General features: G+C 34.7%; 1 protein-coding gene across 8 annotated transcripts in view; it reads right to left on the bottom strand.

Moving 5' to 3' along the window:
• Positions 1-24754, bottom strand: part of ASPH (aspartate beta-hydroxylase) — a 117443-nt gene that overhangs the window by 90536 nt on the left and 2153 nt on the right. For 4 of the 8 annotated variants that reach the window (XM_074898903.1, XM_074898902.1, XM_074898908.1 and 1 more), the window contains exons 2-4: positions 8994-9143; positions 8205-8249; positions 6942-7010 (exon numbers count right to left, since the gene is read on the bottom strand). In XM_074898903.1, the coding sequence (XP_074755004.1) occupies positions 6942-7010; positions 8205-8249; positions 8994-9143 (264 nt within the window). Of the gene's footprint in view, positions 1-155; positions 1310-6941; positions 7011-8204; positions 8250-8993; positions 9144-12206; positions 12496-24754 lie in introns of those variants that run through there. The other 4 variants (XM_074898909.1, XM_074898904.1, XM_074898906.1 and 1 more) reach the window with 4 other exon arrangements.

The following is a 24754-nucleotide window of genomic DNA, read 5'->3' as shown; positions in this document are numbered from 1 at the left end:
TCATATAGTTTTAATAATAATCAGATTGAGTACACTATTCATGTACTAAAATGACAGCTTGGTTTCAGCTTTTAATACCTGCTACAAACTGCAGAGCACAATTACAAACTCCCTTTATGATAGCAGGCAGAATTCATGTACATGAAACATATTTCTGGAACAACTGTCTTAACCCTTTTCCTGTGAAACTGTTTTTATAATTTGTAAAATTGCATTAAGTTATTGAATTTAGCAAGGAATAGAAGACATTAAATTCTAATTTCCAATTAGTCTTTAATATATTCAGTATTACATTAGAAGTACATAATCACAGCTTCCCACTTCCATGAAAGGCCCACCTTAAAAAATCTCAAACAAATTTAGAACAGCCCTTATGATGTGATTGTTATATCAAAAAAATGACTGAAAACTTAGTTTGAAGACAGACATCAGTGGGAATAAACCATATAATGACATCGTATCTTCTGAATACAACAAATGTTAGCTAACTTAGAAATAAATGTTTCTGTAAAGTTTTCAAGCACTTTCAAGTGAGGTGCTTTTATCTGAACAGATAAAAAGAATCTATCTGAGAAATCATTGCATCACAAAATAAATTATTTATTAAAATTATATTTCACAGAAGAATTATTGTTATGTCTATATTAAGGATTAACATATAAGTATGTATTTACATAATGTAGTCATGCTAGAATACAATCAAGGCTGTTACAAAACGCTTCAGTTAATGTTTGCTAGAAAGACAAATATAGTGTTAACAGTAGAGGTTATTACACTTAGCTTTGTAAGTTTTGTGCACAAAATGCACAAATTGAAGCACATACAGAAACCAACTACACAACCACAGATACATGTTTTATTCTACATATTTACACAACTGTGTAGTATTTGTCATCCTGTCACAAAAATGGAAAAGTCATTGAAAGGCTTTCAACTAGTGAAACTACATTGCATGGCTGACTTAAATTCAATCTTACAGCGTCCATTTGGGAGTTTCCCCTCAATGCCATAAATTCCTGTTATGATTTCATGGACATTTGCGAAAGCCAATCAAATTAGTCTCTCAGTCACTGGTTCTGTAAATCCAAAATAACACAAGTCTTTTTTCCCTGAACCCCTTCATTCTGTGACGTACCATCAACATCATCTGCAGGTTCGCTCTCTTCTTCTTCTAGTATTTCAAAAGGAGTCAATACATCATAGAGAAATGAGAGAAAGCCATAAAACCAATCAGAGCTTTCCTCTGCTAAAATATTAAGGACTTCCTCAAGGGAATCAATATTTTCATTACTGCCATCTTTGGTCAGGCCTACACAAGAATAGAGGAAAGAGAGAGAAAGAAAGAGAGGGGGAAGGAAAAAAAAGAGACAGAAGTTAGGTGGAAAGAGGAAACTGTAAAAGGAGGATCTGTGAAAGACATCTCATGTCACAGACAGCAGTCTTTACAGGAATGCTAATTAGGAAATAAAAATATGTTAATAAAGTTGAATCTTTCAAAGTACAGACTATAATTTGGACAATAAGCATGCACAGTATTATGCCAAAAATCTTAAAAAAAGGTGGCAGTTTTGATTTCCCTTCTTCCCAGTTCTAAAACCAAATCCATTTATATTCAGTTTTCTTGCCACAGCATTTACCTTTAGACAGTTTTCTAACAGTAATCCTCCACTAAAAAATCATCCAATTTGCCTTTTTTTTTAAAAAAAACCCCACCATGTTAAAATTTGAGAGCTTGCAACTGATAGCTGAGAATAACACTTAAAAACAAACAGTATTTAAATAAACTTATCATAGATATATTGTTAAGGATAACATTTATTCTACCATGCAGAATTCGGATTTTGCTTAGAAGTGAGGCCTCTAATTGCTGGGGGAGGGGGGGGGTGTTGCAGTTTGTTTGCTTGTTTGGGTTCTTTTGACTTGGTTCTCAATCATTTTTTTCTATGATATGTATTCTACATGAGACACTTGATCCTCAGGAATTAATTTCAAACCTGAGGATACACAGAACACTAGATAAAAATGAATAGGTAGCCAATATAAAGGGTGCTTGTATACATAGAAAATCTAAAGCAGACTAAAGACAGCTACAGTAGAGTGAAGAAAGAGCTCATCACTTCTAAACTCTCTGATACAAGGAGTTGCTATCTTGGGCTACAAGACTCACTGATCTAACTGGCATCTGTAAAATACAAAGAAGCCATGCTTAATGCTTTCTATTTTTCCTCCTGGTTTTGTTTGTTTGTTTTTAAATTAAAATCCACTTTTACAGTTATTACTAAATAACATTTCAACTTTTCCATTCAGAAAAAGTAAAACAGAATGACCAAGCAATGACAAATGTCAATTATTGTAAGCTTTAAAGCAGGAGAGGGAGGAATTTCCTCCACTTCTAACCAGAACAAACCTTCATGTTGAAAGAAGAAGCAGAAAAGTGGGCTAAGGGTGAAGACAGACTGTTGAGACATAAAATTAAGTGAACATGTTGCACATGCAGACTACAACACAATATTAGGTGCAGGTTAATGAAACATTCAAGATAAAGGAGTTCATGGCAGAGACACTGAACACATTTCAACACATTTTTCTTACAGGACATAGTGAAAGTATCACTGACAATTCTGAGGAAACTTCCAAGTCCATGATGTTCCACATCCTTGTACCTGGATGTCCAGAACCTCTACTTGAGTGACCAGCCATTCTCTTTAATTTTTCACTGGATAGCCCAAAGGTTTAAAAATGACAGATTGAATCCAGGAGGCAATCAAGGTATTATAAATATCCCTCTCCAACTTCTTCCATGGCTTAGTTCTATAAAAATTAAATTTTATAGACTTAACTTGATGCACGATAGTCAGTCATCTTTCTAATTTGTTTTCAAAATTTGGACGAAGCAAGATGTAAAGACATAAACCAAAGTAAGAATATTTACCGAAGAATGAAATCTCCATTTAAGAATAGAAACATAAATCCTAAAAAACCCCCAAAAACTCTTAAATTATAAACACAGAATTATAATTATTTGTATCATTCTATTCTGCCAGAATCTGGCATTAAAAAAAAAAACAAACACAACCAAACCACCACTCACAAAAGACCCCAGGCTTTAGACAGCATTTCTGTAAGCACGTGAAGAACCATATAGATGCCCCTGGTTTTGCACAAAGTCAAGAATAAGACTCTTGAATAAGTCTCCTGGGCAATTCTTTTTATAAAATATGCTCCTATACTCCCTGTTATATTTTCTTTTTAAAAGATTAGGACATCAGAGGGAAACACAGACACATCTTATAGTCTTTACCATAAAACCCATCACACAACAAAACCCCAAACGTTTTCTTTACAATTCTTTACAAAATCTAATCAAGATTAATATAATGGCTTTATAATGGAATCTAAGGGTAAAAAAAAAAAAGATTCTTCAGCCTGAGTTTCAGAAAGTAACACATTATTTCATATATTTCTATTTTTTAAAATAAAAAAATTAAACTAATTAATACTGAAACTATTTCTGGTCTTCATTTATCCCCATAATCAAGAACTGCTTTTCAAAGTAAAATTCACATACTGATAATAAGCACACATAAGCATGGTAAGAAGTATCTGAAAATGGTGACAAAAATGGAACTGCCCGATCAGGCAGCCATACCATGCTAAATCAGTGATTCACAGGAAATAACTACTTTATTTCAAGAGAAGTCTAAACATTACAATTTAAATCAGCAATCAAGGGAGTCAAAATCTTTATTCCACAGTGTTACCACAACCAATGGGTTGAAGGGCTTGCCAGCATTCATTTAACAAGACAAAGCCTTTCTTCTCCTGCAAAACATCTCTTATGAGAATGAGCATACACAAGAATATCTGAAGGTGCTACAGTAGAACATGAGAAAAAGAGAGAAGAGTATGAAACTTACCCTAATCAGCTGAACTGTACAAAAGCATTCTTTTAGCTCCCATTATCTGACCCCAGATTTTCCGAAAGTGTAATCATTGTAAACCTACTTGCAAACATCTTTTTCTACTGTAGGCGAACCAGGGGGAAAAAGTCCTTTCAGAGAAACTTGGATTGTAATGCTTACTACCCTTTGTTTACTGTAGCTGTTTTTCCATTTTCTGCATAGCCAGACTACTCTAAACTAAATGCACACTACAATATATTGCTGACTTTCTGTAACTGCAGTTCCAAGATTGTACTAACTACTGCAGCCATTTAACTGGAATTTCTCAGGGTATCGTTGCTTGTTAAAAAGGACTGAAGTATAACAAATGGCTTGGCTCCAAAGATTTTATTTTAACAGTCATTGTTACTCCTTACACATGCTTTTTTTTTTTTTTTGTAATACTACTACAACCACTGTTCCTCTGTACTGAGCTAAAGCAAACACCGAAGTACAACCTCCTAAAAAGAATAACTTCCTTCAAATCGGAGTGAAGTGGACAAAAAGTGGGAAGAGAATTACTGATAACAGCAGCTTCAAAGGAGCAGATTAAGAAGCCTCTCTTCCCATTACCAAAAGGAATTCAGTAAACAGAACCTTACAAATACCTGTGAAAAACAAAGCATCTGCAAGGTAACTGTTGCACACGGTTTTTACTCCACTAATACCTGGAGAGAACTTAATCATCAAACTTCCTTTGATTTCAACAAATAAAAAGAACAGACCCTATCATACCATATACATACAAGAAATAAAATAATGTTAATTCTTCTACTGAGGTGTGCCCAAGTAGTACAGAAAACTAAGTTATCAGCTACTAAACCATTCTTTGAAATATAAAATAAACTCATGCTGATAGAAGTATTGTTTTTTTTAAATTAACTTAAAATATATTTAGCATTATTAAGCAAATGAAATCTTTAAATTTGTAGCAAAAACTAAAGATTATGGAAGTGGACAACATTAAACCACTGTACATGCCACAATTCCAATATACAGTAGTTTAGTAATAGCTGAAGAACAGAAAAGAAAAAAGCATATGACTTTCTAGCATTAAACATCAAACAGCAGTATATCCTTTTTAAGTCAGTATTATCAGAGAAACCACTTGTTATTACAGTAGTCTGACCCAGAGAAAAATCCCAGAAAGTAACAACTTTTCAAACACAGCACACATAGAAACAACATCTTCACAAATAAAAGATAAAAGGAACTATGCATTCAGTATTTAGAAAGTTACCCTAATACAGTTGAATATAAGCTTACTATATGGTTTTCTTTCCTACAAAGACTTAGTTCTGGAAGATATATTCCTCAAGAGGTAAAGCTAGTCTTCCTAGTTTCTGCATCAATGAAATAATTTCAGTCTGTACAGTGGTGTTCATTTTTTAGTGCATTTTAAGTGTAGAATACAAGCAAACACAATAACTTACTGGGAACTTCAGTTAATAATGTGCTAGTTAGTAGAAAAATATCTTTTATTTTATTTTCATAATTTTTGTCAGTCATGTAACTTTTTAAAATTTACCATTTACCATTGCACTGCAGCAAATAAACTTAAATGAGGTTAAATCATATTTCTAAGCAAGTATTCAAAAATAATAAAAATAACTGTTGATCTGTGACCTTTTAATGTCGCATTCAAAGTATAAGGTTTAAATGTGTGATAAGACAAGCTTATAATAGAAACACTGTCATGTACTGGCAGGATTCCCAGCTATATCAAGTTGCATAAAATAGACATGTAACAAAGCAGCAGCATGTTTCTGGCTACCACCTTGGCAGTCTGAATCCAACTAACCTGACCCAACTAATATAACTATACAAAGTGTTATTCACCGTTTGTAATTAACATAATTTGTAGCTCTGAAGTCAATCAGAGCACTAGAAATTCTTCTGAGTGCCTCTCACATTCACACCACTGCAAACTGGTTCAGTAATTCTGATTGCATGGGTTTTCTTTAACCATGAAGGGAGTAAACAAATGAACTCCCCCCCAAAAGACTCACTTATTTCTACAAACATAAGTGGGGGAAAATGAACTGATGATAAACTGATTTTTATGAAGTATAAGTTTCAAACAGCAAGCCATAACACCCTAATATACTCTTGATAAGTTTGATTTGTTTGAGATATTCCACTTTGACTTTGCTCAAGCTATCAATTACTATGTTAGGGTTTTTTGTTGGTTTTTTAAATTTAACTTGCGAGGTTTATGTGCTCAGAATAGGTTTACATTTGAACAAATCAATTAAACTTTCTAACATCAGGTATGCAAGAAGTATCAAATGCTTGACTATGAAATTGAGGATGGCAGTGCTTTACTAGATGTAGGTAGAAGGGCAATATCACAAAGTGTGTCTAATGATTGTCTTTCTGCCCATCTATGTCTCCTAAAAGAGAAATTTCATTCTCCCAAACGACAAGGAACAGAAGCCTAAAACCAGTGTTTCAACATCAAAGAAGAAAAAGCCATGTCATGCAGGATTTCTGAAGGGCAAAGAAAACGAACAGACTTGTGGAGAACTCAGAACAGAGGAAAGCCAGTACAAAAATATGCTAAAGAAATAGTCATCTATGTAGCACAAAGGCCAATTGGAAGTAATTTTAAAATGAACCTGACTTAACATGTTAACACAAATGTTTTAACTCTTGCAGCATCTTAAGCCCTGCATCTGATAAATTTATTAATAATCACAACCTTCTTCCAACAGTCAATACAGCAACATTAACCATCTAACTTCAAAATCATCCTGTGATTAATCAAATGCTTTCTACTTATGTTGGTATATTAGGAGTTTAAAAAGAACACACCTTGCTTACACCAAGTTGCATACCCAATTCTACAACTTGCACGAAGGAAAAAAATCTACTACAATTAAGCCAATTTAAGTTCTCCAATTAGGAAAAAACAGAAATTTTGTCTTGACATTGAACAAAACCCAGATATGAATATGAAAACTGAATTTTATAGATTATTCTGCCTGTGTTTGTACTTGCCTAGCAATACTTTAGCATCTTCCACATCAAAATCTCCATCTCCATCAGCATCATATATCCCAAGCTTGCCTAGAAATGCAAAGAAAGGAAGAAGAGAGAATTAGGGATTCAGCAGTTTGTTTCCAGCACAGCGATGTCAATGTGCACTGGTTGACTGTCAATGCCAGGCTGTTACCGGAGTTTTTTAAAACTATTTAGCTGTGCTCTTCTTAACCATATTTTTAAATTTCCTGGAAAATATTAATATTTTAAGTTCCTTTCTGCATTTCTTAGACTTCAGACTGAACACAGATTAGTCTTTTTTCCAATTAAGTGATGTGCTTTATGTGAACATGCTCTGCTCAGAATAAAATTTAAGTTCATAAGGAACATTCAACATGTTTGAGAGAGAAGAAATAGTAAACCAAGAATTAATCAAATAATCACTATTTGTTTTCTGATTATATGCTTCTTGCCATTCCAAATTCTCAGGAAAAAAAGATAGGTATGTAATTTTTAGTGCCAGTTTAATGGAAGGTAAGCAAACTACTTCCTGAACAAAGGAAAAAACATACATAATTTGTATTAACTGTCTAACAATCACTGCAGACAAAAAAGCTGTCCATTCTTTTATAAGTGACTAATACATCAGACTTCTCACTTTTATTTTTGAAACTGCAGCTCTACCAGCCCTAAGCATATGCAAACGGAAAACCCAGTTTCTATTCAAAAAGAATTTTTAGCACTGAATCGTGGTATCCAGGATTAGAAGTGTCCTGGAATCACCAAGTCAGTAGAGAGATTATCTAATTAGTTTTGATGAAATTCAACATAACTTCTAATAGGATTAAAATTGCACAGTTTGCAGAAGAACTTGAAGTCCTTATAGTTTTCCAGTTTATTCCTACACTTGATGTTATCTAAATGGAGACAGAACTTGATTGCCATTAAAATAAATGAAAGATAGTTCTTAGTATGATACTTAGAAAATGAGAACAGTTTTATGGAAGAAGTTCACACTTGTGTCTAGAATAGACAAAAATAAGGCCATCACCATTGTACAGAACCAATCAATTAGAAAGGATCTTATTGGTTTACGGTTAAACATGGCAGAATGCTGGAATAAATGTAAGTCTCTAGAAATAAGAATTCTTCAAAATCATGAAGAATGAGATGAGAAATGACTGAGTTTCATGTCACTGAGAACAGTAGTTCTCTAAAAAATTAAAACCATAAAAAAGTAAACCGAAATTTTTAGCCAAGCTTATTTCTCTAATATCCTACCTTGTAGGACCTCTGACAAGTTATAACGGAAATCCTTTGCTTTGGCTGCATGCATGGTAAAAATATAGAAACCATTATTTGCATCACTAGACCAAATTACGTTTCAAACCAGAAGCTTCTCTTAAAATCAGTCCAGATCAAAAAACCATGTACCAACAGATCTGTAAAGCTGTAGTTTGTAAAACCAGCAGTTGTAAAAGTGCACACTGAATCCTGCAACATCAGGGACAATAGCTCTATCTATGGATATACATCTTTAAGCGTGAGACATTAATTTTCACTGTTACATATTATATTAACAATACTATCTTAACATTGTCATTACTGAGATACAATCACCATGCAGTCATTCAAGAGAGGATGACTGAACAGTTGTTCTGACTCTGTAGGCACCACAGTCCATCAGAAGAGTGGTAACATTAGCTGCCCACTTACAACCACTGCTGCAAGTTTCTGAGAGCTTAAATTAAACAATACATATTTAGCTGACATTTCAAATGATGTACAGTATACGTGTTACAAAGAGATCCAAATCTATCCTTGTAGATTTCTTCAACTCTAATAAATGCAGTATGTTAATATCCCATTTCGGTCTAAGAATCCCATTTTAACATCATAATAGAGTTCAGCATTAAAACATACTTTTTGAACTACATTGCCTATTCTTATTATGTAGGTCATTTACAAACACTGCTGTAGTCAAATCAGCGATCTAGAAATTTAAAATGGCCTCCTGTTAATACATATCATAATAATTATTAGAATCATTTTAAGATTTAAAATTCTTACCTAGAACTTCTTCATAATCTACAAGTTCAAACCAGACAACTGCTACTGATGTCCAAACTCCCAGCAAAGCAATTACCATAAACCAGGTGAAAAATGAGCTTCCAGAGAGGCCTTCTTTCTTTCCATTTTTGCTTCCTCCATGCTTAGTCTCTGTTAAAATAAGACAAAGCAGTAGAAAAAATGTATTTGTACGAGTTAGAGAATTATGACTGAGGATATAATTATAAATCTTGTTTCTTATGAGAACATAAAATACAAGACATCTGAGTAACACTTTTTTGGTTGTTTTTTTTTTCCTTTTTTTTTTTTTTTTTTTTTTTTGAAACTTCACCACTGTTACTTCTTTTCATATCACTGTGAATTAGAGTGGGAAGCTCGAAGATTGTCTAAGTAAAAGCCCTAAAACCAACCAAGTACCAAAAACCCATATGTAATTTGTCTGAACAACTTAGTTGGAAATCCCCCCTTCCTCCCCTGTAGTGCATATTTATACAGAGCTTAACATTTTTGAGATGCTTTGCATTTGTGCCAACAGTTCTCAAACTGCCACCAGAGGGCAATATGACCAGAAGAAACAGTTCGGAACAAAAACATTTCTTCTCAAGCAAGTTTCAAATCTAGTTGAATTGGCTCACAGAATCAACATTCAAATAGCCTAAGAAGACTCTAAAACCTAAACCATACTAAGGGTAAGATTCCAAGTTCAGACACTCCATCAACTAAAAGTATCTTCCCTGTTGCTTAGAATCAAGCAGAGATTCATTGCATGCTGAATTATCTTCAGACTTCCAGTCCTATAGAACAAAAGGATGTAAAAGGATGACACAGAGACTTAATGCAAATCACAGCTTCATTTATAACTACACATATGGAAAGTAAGTGTATACAAAAAATACAGTAGATATAAACAAACCACTGGGAAAAGAAAGCCCTCAGCCTGGCATATGAGTAGGGGGTTTCAAATGGGCATCACACTACAGAACACATAAATTGCATGGCCCATTGATTTAGGGCCATTTTAGGGAAAGAGAGATACATGTAGTAAATAAATGTGCATCCAGAAAGATGCCTGTGGCCTTTCTCCAAAGCTCAAGGTCTGCTCTTCTGCCTCCTGATGCCACCACTGCAAGACTGGCACTCGGCCACAGTGTCATGTCTACTAACCTATTCCACTCTCTTCTAAGCACCAGCCTTTGTCCCTTCAGTCACATGCAGTCCTAGTTACTGAAGTAAAATTCTTCCTTACATATTTTGAAATATTTGAAGAACTTTTACATTAATATTGTGATAATATAATAAGGTAGGGAGTTTATCATACTACTTCAAATTAACATTTGATGTATTTATCAACACTAATCATAAAAAACACTCTCAACAGCTAAATATCAACATGTTTGGTTTTTAGAATAAAATGGAGTAGCTCTGAAAGATGAGTCATGAGAGATCAGTGACTGACTTATTTCTGTGGTAGATATTATATAAGAGTACTTTCAGACCCTGCTTGCCATCAGGTTGAAGCTGTAATAAACCAACCTTTTATTACATTCATTGTGCTAATATACTGAGTTCAGACCAATTAAAGAACAAACAAACCAAACAAACAAACAACTGACTCATGTCAGCTCTTACTCAGCTCATCATTTTATTGAAAAAAAATTTTTCTTTTAATAAAACTACTCTGTACAAAGATCAAATACCAACTATTTAGTTTCTTTGCTATATTAAACACAAAGTTGGTATAGGCTGTCCAACAATATTCAGAGAGAAATCGAGACAACTTAGCCTCACATCAGGCATGTATTGCTTGCCACATTACAGTACCCTAATTACATATGTACAAGGTCCATATACATAACTCATCATAACACCTCTCTTGTGGGAAAGATGTACATGTAGCCTGAAAACAGAGGCAAAGACAAGCAGCATATACCAGTACATTCAGAAACAGGATCAACTGTATATGAAAATTATTTAAAGTACTCTTGAGCTGGAAATGTTAATATTCAGAAATAAACAATTATATTATGTAACAGCAGAACTTCACTACTCCTGTGTTCCAATGCAGCCAGTGGAAGCTTTACATATATTTAAAGTTAAACCTTAAAGCTAAAACTATTTAAAATTATTCCAGATTACAATTTTGTTCTAGAGCAAACAAGGTATTAGTTGAGGCAAACAGGAGAATCTTACTGTATTTCACACTCTTTTACCTTACTGTTTTCAACTGTTTACTGATAGCTGCCTCTGAAGAAAAGGGCTTTACTTATTCGAAGAACAGGAAAATGAAAGAAAAGACAACTTATTTAAGTAATCAAGCTTAGCTGTTGATATTTTTTCCAGACTAGAAGACTGTCTCATGCAAATGCCTCAAGAAAAGATTTTGCTATAAAAATATCATTCACAACAGTCACAAAGATGCATTTTTATGCTGTGGTTTCCTATCTTACAGGAAAATTATTTTCAACGCTCTTGAAAAAGTCTGATAAAAATTCAACCGTGGCAGCTTGACCAGGCAACACTTTAATATAAATGGAAGTTATGTAACGTAAAATTTACCTATGGTCTACACAGGTAACCCTATGCATAGAGTCAGAACAAACGTTGTAAGGACTGATGCTGGCTTAGAGCTCATTCCAGACAGTTAATTCTCAATACAAGCCCTTTCCCTGCACATGCTGCCAGCCATGTCAGAAGTAGGTCACTTGCCATATCTGGTAAGCCTGTGCTTACACCACCAGATGTCTTTATGCAGACATCAGAAAGTCTTAAAGTGTGCTCTGTTTCTCAACAGCAAATCTTTTAATGTCCTATACCTCACCCACCTCACATTAAGAGTCACATCTAGATAAAAATATATGAAAAACCTTCTTCCTTTGACTTTAGCTTATGTTAAAGACACCTATTAATTTCACATACTTCAGAAACAACTTTAACGTCATATTTGAAGACAAAACAATGTCTTATGTTAATGTGTGCTCTACTCGAGCAAAAACTGTACAATTAACCACTTGCCATAAACTCATTAAATACCTCTACTCCAGAGAACGTATAATCAGAGAGAGGCAGCCTGCAACACAGATCTGAACAGCAAACTGCCTAGAAAACACCAACATACCACAGTAAGCCAGTTATTTTGTTGATTTCAATATCAGACATAGCTAGTATCTGTGACTACGCATTTTCCATTTGTTCACAAAAAGGTTAGGATAATACCTGTGTCGTCAGCCATAACATTAGTGCTTGATTTCCACAGAGAAAGCGAGTGTGTCAGTATCTCCAAAAATTAATGTTGAAGGCAGAATAAGAAACGATTTATCCTCACTGTAGTCTTGCAACAGGAGCAAACAAGTTTCCTAAAGCCAGCTCAGCTGGAACCCGAAACTGGACCCAAGAGAAACCTCTCCTCCAGATCTATTTTTAGAGCAGTTATCCTCAGGAGCCAAGCGCTTTTCAGAACTCATATGGCAATCTAGTTCTGACGACAATCAATTTCACTTACTCCTCCTAACAGAGCATCCTGGGTAGTTGATCTTTTCCCTCCCCTTAATCCTCCAACATCAAACACAGCAGCGAATGAAACCAAGCACACTGCACTGTAGTATTTTTGCTGCAATGTATGCCTCAGTGCCTGAGCTCTAAATCCATCAGCATAAGCTGAAACACAAGTCTGGACACAAAGCTTGCCTGCTTGCATTTGTTAAATTGGCCCTCGCCCAAAAAACATTCTCCATGTTGGCACTCCTCTACCAGGCTTCCCAAGTATCCTGTAGAGACTGCTCATTTGAAACTTGCTAGCTACTTTAAGAATAACAGACAGTTAATTCTTAAAATGTAGTTTTGAGTCTTTTAGAAGAGTTACTTGAAACCAACCACACGCATTCCTGCCAAAGGCTTTTCAGATCAGAACTGTTCCCCTGGTACACCTCATATTTGCTTCTAGCAGACCCAAAGGAGGGTTACTGATAGTTTTGCCAAAGCAAAGCCTGTTTCCCTAGAGTGCAATATACCATGTGCCATAAAACTAAACCACTTAGCAAAGATGCAACATTTCTATTGCATATTTGTTAAAGGTAGCAGAGGTGTTGATTTCGTTTTGTTGCCCTCCCTTTCCAGAAAAGACTAACTCATCTCACTCACCCCTCCTTTAAATTCTGACAATATGCACACTACCTGCACTATTTAAAGCTAACACAAATGATTAATGATCAACATACTCTCTTCTTAAGCCCCAGAAAAGGAGGAAAAAAAATCCACTAATACACTATTCAACTTATTTACATCTTCAATTTTAGCAAACTATTATTTTCCCACTGCATTTCAAACATAAGCTAAGTCCTTTTGGGCGGGAGGAAGACAGAAACGTGAGTTTGTTTCTCATTAACAGGAATAAAAACTTTAGGACTTAGCACTATGCCCTTCTTCCCCCATGCTTCTTTAAATAACATACTCACCAGGCGTAGATGGAGTAAACAGTAGAATCTTACAGCTACTTTGAAAAACAACATATAACTTCTGCGGTTTTAATACCCAGCAGCTAAATACCAAATGCGATTCCCAATAGGTCAAGGGAGGGAAAAAAAAAGTGAGGAAATAACACCCGAGTTTAAGACTTTTCAAATGGATGTAAAGGAACTACAGCCCATTGATTCTGTAACTAGTGGATCTGTTACCTGTTTTTAAAGCCACTTGAATACATCAAACAGAACAGATGCGTTAAGAAAGACCTCATGACTAGTGTGTTTCAGCAACTTATTTGATGCACAAGCAATTTAGAGCAGTATAAGAGGAAAATTTAAATGATGGGTAAAGATCACCAAATATATGGAAAAATCAACATGTTATTAAGGGAAATAATTTTATGTACAATGATATGTAGTCTATTGCATATAAAACCTATAGCATTTTGATAGGCATTAGATTAGGCAGTTTGTTGGAACTTCACTTCAGCTACACCTGCATTTACAGATACCAGATCTTACTACAAGTGGATTCATGGAGCACTCAACTGATGCTGACAACCCGAAGTCCACATTATATGTATTTTGGGGGGATTGCTCCAAACTAGACCTTACCTGGCTGAATGCCCATAAGCAGTTGCAGCATACCTTTCTGTTTCATTTCACTCAACCCTAATATATTCAGGGACAACAGCAGAAAACATAAAGGTAAAGACAGTCAAGAAATCAGTTTCAAATCTACCCTTCCAATCCGAACTAACACACGTTGACCTTTAACGAAGTACCCACAGCCTTATCTTGTGCCCTTTAAAAAAAAAAAAAAAAAATCAATTGATTGTAAGAACACATATTCCCAAGAAATTACAAACATGTTTGTTCCTGAGAGGCTACAGGTAAAATGGGGAAATTCTTCAGACTTATCAAAAGAAAGATGGACCAAAAGGGCCACAAAACTGATTATACCCTCAATGAACAACATATATTAAAGTACAACTTGAAAAATACAGCTTACATGTGTATGTCTCTGAATGCTATAGTTCAAAATCCCAAGCAATATAATTTTTGTTAGTTTTGTGAGAGACAAAGGCTAAATTGAATAGATATATATTTAAAATACAACTCAAGATCAGGATAGCTAAGCCAACAGCGCAGACTTCTTGCGAGGTCTAGTTCTACTGTGTTCAAATGCTATGACTGCTGGTTTGTTTGTTGGTTATTGAAGCAACTCAAATTGCTTCACTAACATTCAAAATCATTATTCTTCACCTCACTTGTATAACTGTTTCAAATTTTAACGCTATTTTCAAGTTAGTTTTGCAACAGCCATGCCCTCCTCTAAAATTAACTGAAATAAGAGTAAAGCATAATTGATAATGAAGACTAGCAATGTTAATTCCACCTGTAGATAACTACCAAAGCACAAGCAAAGAAGCTTAGAGGAAAAATAACGTCAACTATGAACACAAAAACGAAGGCAGGCTTCAAAGCATCAGGTTAAGCTTTACTAATGTGTGCAATTATTTCTCACAAATATGCAGTAGGAAGTAATACAGAAGCAATTATGGATTATCACATGAAGAGAAAGGTGCACACCAGAAGACAGTTACTAGAAATTAGAAAAGCACAGTAAAAGGAAACCCCACAAGACACTGATCTCAGAGATATAGCTAAAAATTACATTTCAGAAATAAAAATGATCAATCAGCTAGATCATAGGGAGACTTTAGAACAAGCTAATTTTAAAAGCAAAATGCAGAGTGATAAAAAACAGATATGGGAGAGAAGTAAGAAACTAAAATAAGTTACAATAGAACAGTCCTACCACCAACAGAGCTAAACTATTAGCAGTGCAACAACAGAAAACCAGCTCTCTCATATGAGCCTGGCCTACTACCACTCTACATTTTTGCCAAATTATCTTTTCTGATATGATTAATGGTAAAACAACTGTTGCAAGACATTCTCAGTAATGAAATTGCAGTTAATGGTTTTAAACATTTTTACACAAAGGTTTTTTGGGTGAGATCAGTAACAAGTATTTTGAGTAAAGTATCTATTAAAGGGAAGTTTACAGCATTCTCTGTTGATACTGTTTTTCCCCCTGCCTATTAAAATATGGGCTTTTTTCCACCCTCACAGCTACAGGTCATATATGTGTATGTATATACACACTTTCTCTCATATATATTTTAAAATTTAGACTCAGTAAGCATGTATGTTGAACTATTCCATTCTGAGAAGTTCACACACCATAATGATTGCAAGTGCTATCACTGAAGTAAAACAGATTTTCATCTTTAATTTTCATTCAGTGTGCCAAGGGTGGAATAACACACCTTTAAATGGACAAATCTGTGCTTTTGATGTGCTTTTACAAATTATTTCATTTTGTAAGAGAGACGAGGCTACTGTTTTCTCTGTTTGCTTCACATATAGAATAGAGATTTTTTTACTAAAATACTTACAGTATCACTTATAAAATAATCCAACCTTATATTTTCACAAATATCCATACTCAGAAATTTGTGTTTGTTTTACAAACAATCATAACAGCAGAGTCTTTAGAGATAAGATCTGAAGTTTAAGGTAAAGGTTTACTTTTAATAAATTCAATATAAATTCTTGTGATACAAAATTGATTCTTCCTTTTGGTATCTAAGAAATCTTCAGCACTGGAACCTTAATGGAAATTAAGGAAAACCGAATAGTATTATTATTGTTATTACTATTCTCAATAAAAAGTAGATCTCTGCGCTGTATTTATAATAAGATTAAGATTATATAATCTTGTCTACATGGTTATAGAGATACCTGTGCACATTATCAAAAGACTTTAATGAACTAAATCAGAAACAGGGAAATGGATGGCACAGAAAAAGCTGTAAATTCAAAGAAAACAAACAGACCAGAAGTTAAAGTTGAAATAATAAATTAGCCAAATGAAAGTCAATTTTTTGCTCTCCTGCTGCCACTTCACAAATTTTTACTTCAGTGTTGAGAAACTTTTCCTTATTTCACATATAATCAAACCTCACCTAAACCTTCATGGTCCTTAATTTTCAACCCCTACAAGATTCATCACGGTAAAGTATTCTACTATACAAAGAATCAATGAAGAACATAAATACTGAAAACAAGAGCAAAGTCATAAATTCAGGATTTGGCAACTAAGCAGGCTGATAGTAGAGATGCTGAAGGTGGCCTGCTGGAGGGGAAAGAAGAAAAAAAAAGAAGAAAAAAAAAAGAGATGCATCAAAAAAATACATAAAAAAATCTCTAGAATATAAGTGCTGTGCTGAACTTCCCTAGTGAAAGGAATCTCCTCCCCTCAATAGACGAAGAAATTCCACTGAACCGTCTCCCCAAATTCAGCACTTAATCAGGATGTGAAAGATCAGTTTCAGTTGTCTCCTCTGGGAAAGAGTGTTTGAATTTCTTCGGAGGTCTAAAACACATTTTTAATATACCCAAGGGTATGAGAACAAAGATTTTAGTCCTTCACAATGAAGCTGTTTATTTGTGCACTGCCAAACCTTAACTGGTCACAACAGCAATTTGTAAGGGAGGAGCTCCAAAGAACAGAGACTAATGCCGTTTTTCCCCCTCTTTCTAGCAAAGAAAGGGGACTCAAGACCTAACCAGCCTATCATCCTCACTCTCATCAGGCTGAATCTGTTTCACATTGCATTGGAACAGTTTCAACAACAAGAATTTAAAACACACACTCTCACTCCTGTTCAAGTATACCCCAATAGCAACTGCGACACTGAAAGTCAGTGACACTTTTCCTTCTTCAGGAAGAAAATGGAATGAATCTTTTTCTTCTCTATGCTGGGCGAGAGCTCCAATTTACTAATGTGTTGCACAGAAGTAAGAAAGCACTCTTTCCAGCCCTGTTCTGCACAAAATCAGATCTGCAATCCTACTATCTGAAAACACACTTCAAGTAAAATAGATACATGTCAGTTTGGGTTTTTTTGAAATCAGTTTATAAAGAGAGATGGTCAATACTTTCTAAAAGCCCATTTCTGAATATAAGCTGTTATAGTTCAAAGTAATTTTAAGCCTATACATAACTTCCTGGTTCACAGGAAGCACCAGAATATTTAGAAAAGCTTTTTACCTGCAAGCTAAGGTGGTTTGTTGCTAAGTCAGAATTAACTATTCTGAAAAAAATCCAACACAAAAGAAGAATAAGATTATCATCTGGCTGACTGATACCAAAAATCATTCACAGGGTGGGTTGGTTTTCTTTTCAAATTATTATTCTGACGTAGTTACATTTATTCTGACTATAAACAGTGAACAAATCCTGAATGCTTTTCATTTAAATGATTATTCTAACACATACATACACAACAAAAAGCAGAAAATTTATTCAGAAGAAATCTACTCATAGAAGAAACATCACAAGAAGAACTATCTTGCTTTGTTTTTTTTTTTTTTTTAAAGAAACTGAAGTTTTTTTCTCTAAGAGAAAACAGCCATGAATTAAAGACAAAAAGAAACTTAACGAGAAATTCTGTCCTAGGAGGTTGCACAGTTTTATAAGACTTGTCAAAGGCACTTTAGATAAACAAAGCACAACAGTGAATTCTTCTTTCAGTGCTAGCTTGACACTTTTCAGTGAGATTTGGAGAGACCAGCTGTTTGCCACCGCAAAAGAGCTGCTGCTAACAACTTTCCTCTGGAGTTCTGTTTATCTAAGCATAACTGCTGAAGTCATCGGAGGTAAAAATGAATACAGAGATATATGTTAATAAGAAAAAATCCTGATTCTGCACCTGCTCCTTTTCTAAACATGCTAGAAATATGATTACTTTTAAAAGCTAGGCAAATTTGTCCAAGACATGTTTTGAGTTATTCTTTTTAGTACTTTTTTTTTTAATAGTTCTTCAATTAGGATTTATTACAAGGAAAAAAATACAGATGTGCACACAGCTTAAATGACTAGTAACAACACTGCTTACAACTTCAAAGAGCTTTATAATGAATACTGACTATCAACAGGAATACATTTAAAGCACTATATAATGCATTCATCACATACTATCTGAATAGTTTGGATTTCTTTTTTTAAAAAAAAAAAACAAAAACACACAAAAACCAACAAACAACCAACCTTTTATCCACAAACTTAAAAGCTAGTATAATAACAGGCTCAGAGAGTTAGCATTCTGGGAAAAAACAGAAGTCCTGTAAAGACAGAACAAAAAAAATTTGTTTTATCTATTTACCTAATCTAAACAGATTTATACAGAAAAGTACATCTTCCTACATTCTAATATTTATCTCCAAACACTTTAGTCAATTTTCTCAAGTTTTGCTTTTATGTATGTACAAACACAAAGTAGAATTAATGTCCAAAACTCAGTGTAGAACTTGACCCTTGTAAACTTACTTGACTTAAACATCAAGCCAAGAAGTTCAAGGTTAAGACAAGGTTATAAAGAAATTTTAGTTTGTCCCTGCTACAGGACCAACATTATCTGTATCAGCAAGAACACTGATGATGAGACAAAATTAATACCAATTTTAACTGTGCAGATGATTTAAGACTTTTAGTAGCTGCTGTTTTGATTAACCAGCTCTCTCCCACAGAACATTTGCAAATAAGATGATCTAAAATGATATAATCTACCTATCTTGTATTTGAATGTTTTAATGTAGCCAATAGTCCTACATAATTACTAGGTTAATTAAATATCTGGTTGTATTTAGGACAGAGCAGAGTTCAGGAAAGGTAAATGTGGAGAGGAAATACAAGAAATACTTAAACCCAGAACATGCAAATTGTGATGGTGGTGACCTTTAAAAAAATTTCTGTTACATAAGGTTGAAAATCCTCATATCTGTGTATAGCATTCTGGCATCAATTTTAAGGTACTTTTTCCTTGTTCCATTTTCCTATCCTGTAATGTGGGTCACATCAATTTGTTTCAGCTACAAGTCCTAATTAAGCCACAAAAAGAAAACAGATGATATCCTTTCAGTTCTTCTCATGGTTTGAGGGAATTTCATACAGAGGCAAGTAAAACTAGTTGCCATGAAAGTACCTACAGCTCTGCTATTCACAGCTTTCTGCTCATAGAGAAATTAACATTTTAAAATTATTTACTTAATGCCTAAAACTTATCAAAGGTTCAAGTCTTGTACTAAGCCAATTCAATTAGGTGTTAGCTCATAAAGGTGCTATGCATCTACAACTCCTACAGAGTTCAAAAGAGTTTTTAGGTATTTCATACCTACACCTACAATCTTATGAATATTTGTTAAAGTATGTTGCTAGATCTCAGTTGCAAAGACTATTGCTCTTTTCACAACTTTCTTGCTTCAAAAGATGTAGCTGTGTTCTCCAGTCACTATGGAAAAAATAACACCACAGTTACAAACTATGTGAACTTTCTTTAATAATACTAAAAAACCCCCCAACAACTTAAAAAACACTAGTGTAAAAATTGAAGAAAGTGAGATATGTTACATTAGTAATTAATTGTCGATTATCAGTCAAACAGAACCCCAGGAGATAAAGTTGTAAAACAAGAAAACCACTACTCAGTAGTTACAAACCCCCTAGCTTTTAAATATTTTATAAAGGAAGTCTTCAAACAAATAACTTGATAGCGTTTGTTACACTGTGTAAGTACATGCATAGTAATAGTGCAACTCCATATGAAGGAGACTAAAATTTGTTTCATTTTTGAAGTTCTAACAAAGCTGAACCATACATACTACAGTCTGTCCAAACTCAGTATATGCTTATTTGCATACTTAATTTTCACTATGCTTAAAGACACGCAATAGAGTTATGATTTCCACTTCAAAGCATAGCTTAAAACTCTTTCATGCAAAGAGCTAGCCCTTAGGATGCAGTTAGGAAAAAGATTGCTGCAGGCTGTCACACAGATTACCAGTTTGTGATCTTCATCGGGAAAGAACCACTTGGGGTAAATCAGAACTTCAGTGCTCAAATTCTCTACAATGAAGAATTCAACATAAGAATTAGCACAGGAACAGTTATCACATGTTTCAAAGTGATTCAGAAAGGTCCAGCTGAAAATGAACTTTTTTCTTTTCATACAGGCGATCAGTAAAGGGGGGTTCAGTTTAAAGAAACAGCAATATTGAAATCTCACCTCTTTATGCACTCTGTAATTACAAATAATCTTAACATACATGCCTTCTACTGCTAGCATATTTGGTTGCCTTTATTGAAGACTTAAATATCCAGACATTACATTAGCACATCCAACCAAACAATTCACCTCCTATGTTCACACCATGGCTCCACGATGACATGATCAAACATAAAACTCTAGATTCAACCTCACCCACCCCTGATGTCCAGCCACTCATGGTCATCTCTTCCCTTCTACCCAAAGGACTTTTTGTAAAGCTGTGCACTCAGCCACTCTGGTGAAAGAGAGACAGCTTTTGGTATACCAGTTCTCTGGCGTGGTTCAGCTAGCACCTGCACAGCTACTAATTCAGGTACAGGGAAGGGGAATTGAAAAGAGGAAGACTGCAGAGCAACCTCAAACTAGATTAAACTGATTGCAGACGTACAGAACTGAATTTAAAAAAAAAAAATTCCTTAATCCCCCAATATGTTATTCATCCCTGGAATCTGAATCTAGACTAGCTACCACCCCCGATGAGGAATTTTCTTGTGCATTCTCAGAGTAATTACCAAAATCTGAGAAAATATATTCCTCCAACTTTCTGCCTCCCTGAGATTATTAGTGATACTTCAGGCTCTCCACATAGCATTTTGAACATGCTCTAGGCTCAAAAGGCTATTGAAAATGTTACCTCTCTTACATACCATTTAAACTCATAAAGAAATGCTCAAAAAGTACATGAATGCAGACATCCTTGCAGATTTTAAGTACAAGGCTCCTCCATATTTGAAGCACCATGAATAACACCTTTTAGCCCACACTGGATCAAAAGGGACGGAACTTTCCTAGAACTCTTTATCAAGTGGCAGCACCTCTGGATGCAGGAAAAGGAATTTCCCAGTGCTCCAGAATTCTTAGGGAGAAAAAGTACTGATAGAGGGAAAATATCAGGCTTTCTTTGGTCTTATGTCAATCCTGCTACACTTAGGTATCAATCTTAAAACCTGGAATAATACTTTCTTGAGAAAAAGCAAAGGGAATAAATCCAAATGCCAGGCAGTATGGAAAAACAAGCCATAAAAACATATACTGTGTTCAGATTGATTGTTTTTAATTGACCCTGACAGTCAGTTACCATACCTTTCAATAGGTAATGGTGTATAGAAAGTTTCATACAGATAAACCTAAGAGATGACAGGGTTGCCCTTCCAGGATTTAGAGCTCATTTAACTCTAATTGTAGAGAAAAGAGGGAAAACACGGAAAAAGGAAGGCAGGCAGGCAAGGCAGGCAAAAAGAGGGAAAAGGACAGACAGGGGAAAGAGGAAAAAGAAAAGGCAAGAAAAGAGGGGGGACACACACAACAAAACCAGTAATTTCACTGATGGCACTGTTGCAACATGCCATGTAAATTACAGATGTTTCAATCATCACTGTTGCTACCACTATTTCATTTGGCAGATTATTTTCCAGTAAGTTTAAATGTTTTTCAAAAAGGCCACCCTGAACAAGACACAAGGCAGACAGATGAATCACAGAGAGGTGGCTGTCTGCATTTTCATGGTTCTGCTATTTGTTCTACCACGTTTTAGACTTTCCTGAAGATTTAGGGAAGAAACACACACAGTTGTTATTTAGATACTTTGTCACTGACATGAACAATTCATACTTTGAAAGCCATAGTTAGCTGCTAGATACCAGGTACACAAATGACATTAAAATTCTAAGATCTAGTCTCTCAAGTCATATTCAACTTTCCAGGTTAAATCCACCTTATTCCAAATAAGAGACTTTTTTTTTTTTTTTTTACCAGTCTGTGATAAGCTGTTTTAAAAATAGTAGTCTTAGGCACTAACGTAAAAATTCAAGATATTTGACTAGTTGTAATCAACTAAATTAGGCAATAGGATAAGCTTGGTGAAGAAATCACTGCAACATTTCTAAAACAGTTTAAAGATTCCACCAGTGAGACACAAAGAATTTCTCATTTGTCTGCAACAGTTGTACAGCGACTCTAGAAAAGTAATAACATTCCACTGTATACTCCTGAATACCAAAGATGCTACAAGAAAACATTCTAACATTGAGTTTAAATAATCAAAGCACTGAGCGGCACATTAACTGAATTCATGAGAATTTGTATTAGTCCAGAAAACCCTAGGAGTTAGACTTGGACAGACCAGTCAAAACATTTGTTAAGCCCCACAGAGCATCCCAAGTTTACATCTCACTTATGACCTCCAACACCTTAATACCCTTCTTGCTAAGGAATAAAATCAAAATGAAGAAGGAGATAATGGATAGATTGTAACACAAGTAATCAGATGGTACACTACACAACTGTAAAGTCAAGGGCATAAAGCAAGCACACTGGCCAGTAGTTCAAAGCATAAATTAGAGAGACAGCATTTTTAGATAGATGGAAACATATTTATATAGAATCCACAGAGTAAGGAAAGGAGATGTTATACCATAGCAAGCTGGGTAGGTGAGAGAGACCAGAGAAGGCACAGGCAATCTCACTTAAAGCATGAGAAACAGTGATGTGAAGTTCAATGTTCCTGAGAGCCACAAAAGAGCTTCAGCAGGAAAAAAGTGACCTGTTTAGCTGATGAACACTCTCTGCTCTTTAGGTAAATTAAAAAGCTAATGGAGAGCCTCACCCAGAGAAAGTGTGCCATAAAGTAGTCTTTACAACAGAGATGAGATAAAATGTCAAAGTTCATGCAAATTAAGAGGCACAACTACCTTTCTAGAAGTGCTACTGTTAACTGAAAAAGCAGAAATATTAGCACAACATTGCATTTGGATAAGGACATTAGGTCAACTTGAATGTATACAGAAAAAAACGAATTTGAAGAAAGCTGAAAAGACAGAAATTAATGGAGGGATTAGATTAAGGGACCTTAGAAAGACCAAAATATGAGTAAAAGGAGTTAAAAGCTTGGCAATACATTTGCATTTAGATATATAAGGAAACTACATGCTTACAACAGGAAAAAGAGAAATCAGAAATCTTCTGGAATCTTGCAGAGAAAAGTAGGAGATGTCAGAAAATAATCTCAATCATTATTATGGAGATTAAAGAAAATTATGAAAGCAACAGTTGAGTTCTTTGACTTCAGTCTATGTGATGACAACACAGCCTCGAAACTAGCAGAGATCAGATTTTTTTTTTTTTTAATAAAAAAATACAGTTGTCTGTAGATACAGCTGATGCCTTGTGTTGGAAATGTGTTTTTTGTATAGTGCCTGTCTTACTAGAGAACTACTCTCCCACTTGTCATTAGAAATACAAAGAAAACAGCAATTATTGCACAACTATATGATCAGTGAGAATTACATTTAAGTCCTTGCTTACGTACTATAAGACAAGCGACACCCACACAGCAACATAATGATATATGCCTTATAATCATCTACCATTAAGCATAGCTTACGAAGTTAATTTATATTTTTTCAGCCATCTGTATTCCAAAAGTAGCTGTGCTGCTGATCCTCACTCTTACTGGAAGGTTTCTCTACAACCATCTGCTAATGCCAGAGACGTTCCCAATTTCCCATTACATGAAATTTGAGGGAGTTAATCCATGGCCAGGTGACACACATTTATTCCTATACCAAAACTCACTCATCTAATGAAGCTTTAAGTAACATTCCTGTAAGTATCTGTTACTTCATCTAGCTGTTTAAAATTTATTTTCTTCCTTTAGAGAGGCTGGAGTTTTTACAATGGATTCTGTAGGCTAGTGACAAGAAGCCAAACTTTCCAGTAAAGATAATAACAAACACATGCTTCTCTCTTTAAGTATCCCCAAACTGTCGAATTACAACCTGGTTTTCACTTCTGTACTCCAAATAAAATCACTGGCATATTCATACAATTCCGTAAATGTCACTTTCAGAGAAGCATCCATCAGTAGCAGTAAAAAGCTTAAATACAACGATTTTTTTTTTAAATTAGGACTGATTTGACAGCTTCTAGTATAGGATTTTTGAAAGTAAAACTTTAGAGTTCTATTTCTGAAAAATATTTAGTTCCACATCTGACATTTCAATGAATCTGAAAACATCTATATAAACTACAGTTAGAACTACTTCAGCCTTAATCTGTTTGTAAGATTACTGTCAATATTTTCTGATGCAGAAACCTAAAAGCAGATTACTACGTTCAGATGCAGGCA

The sequence above is a fragment of the Athene noctua genome, chromosome 2 (genome assembly GCF_965140245.1).
Source record: "Athene noctua chromosome 2, bAthNoc1.hap1.1, whole genome shotgun sequence".
NCBI classification, from domain to species: domain Eukaryota; kingdom Metazoa; phylum Chordata; class Aves; order Strigiformes; family Strigidae; genus Athene; species Athene noctua.
This window is presented reverse-complemented; position numbering and strand designations above follow the sequence as displayed.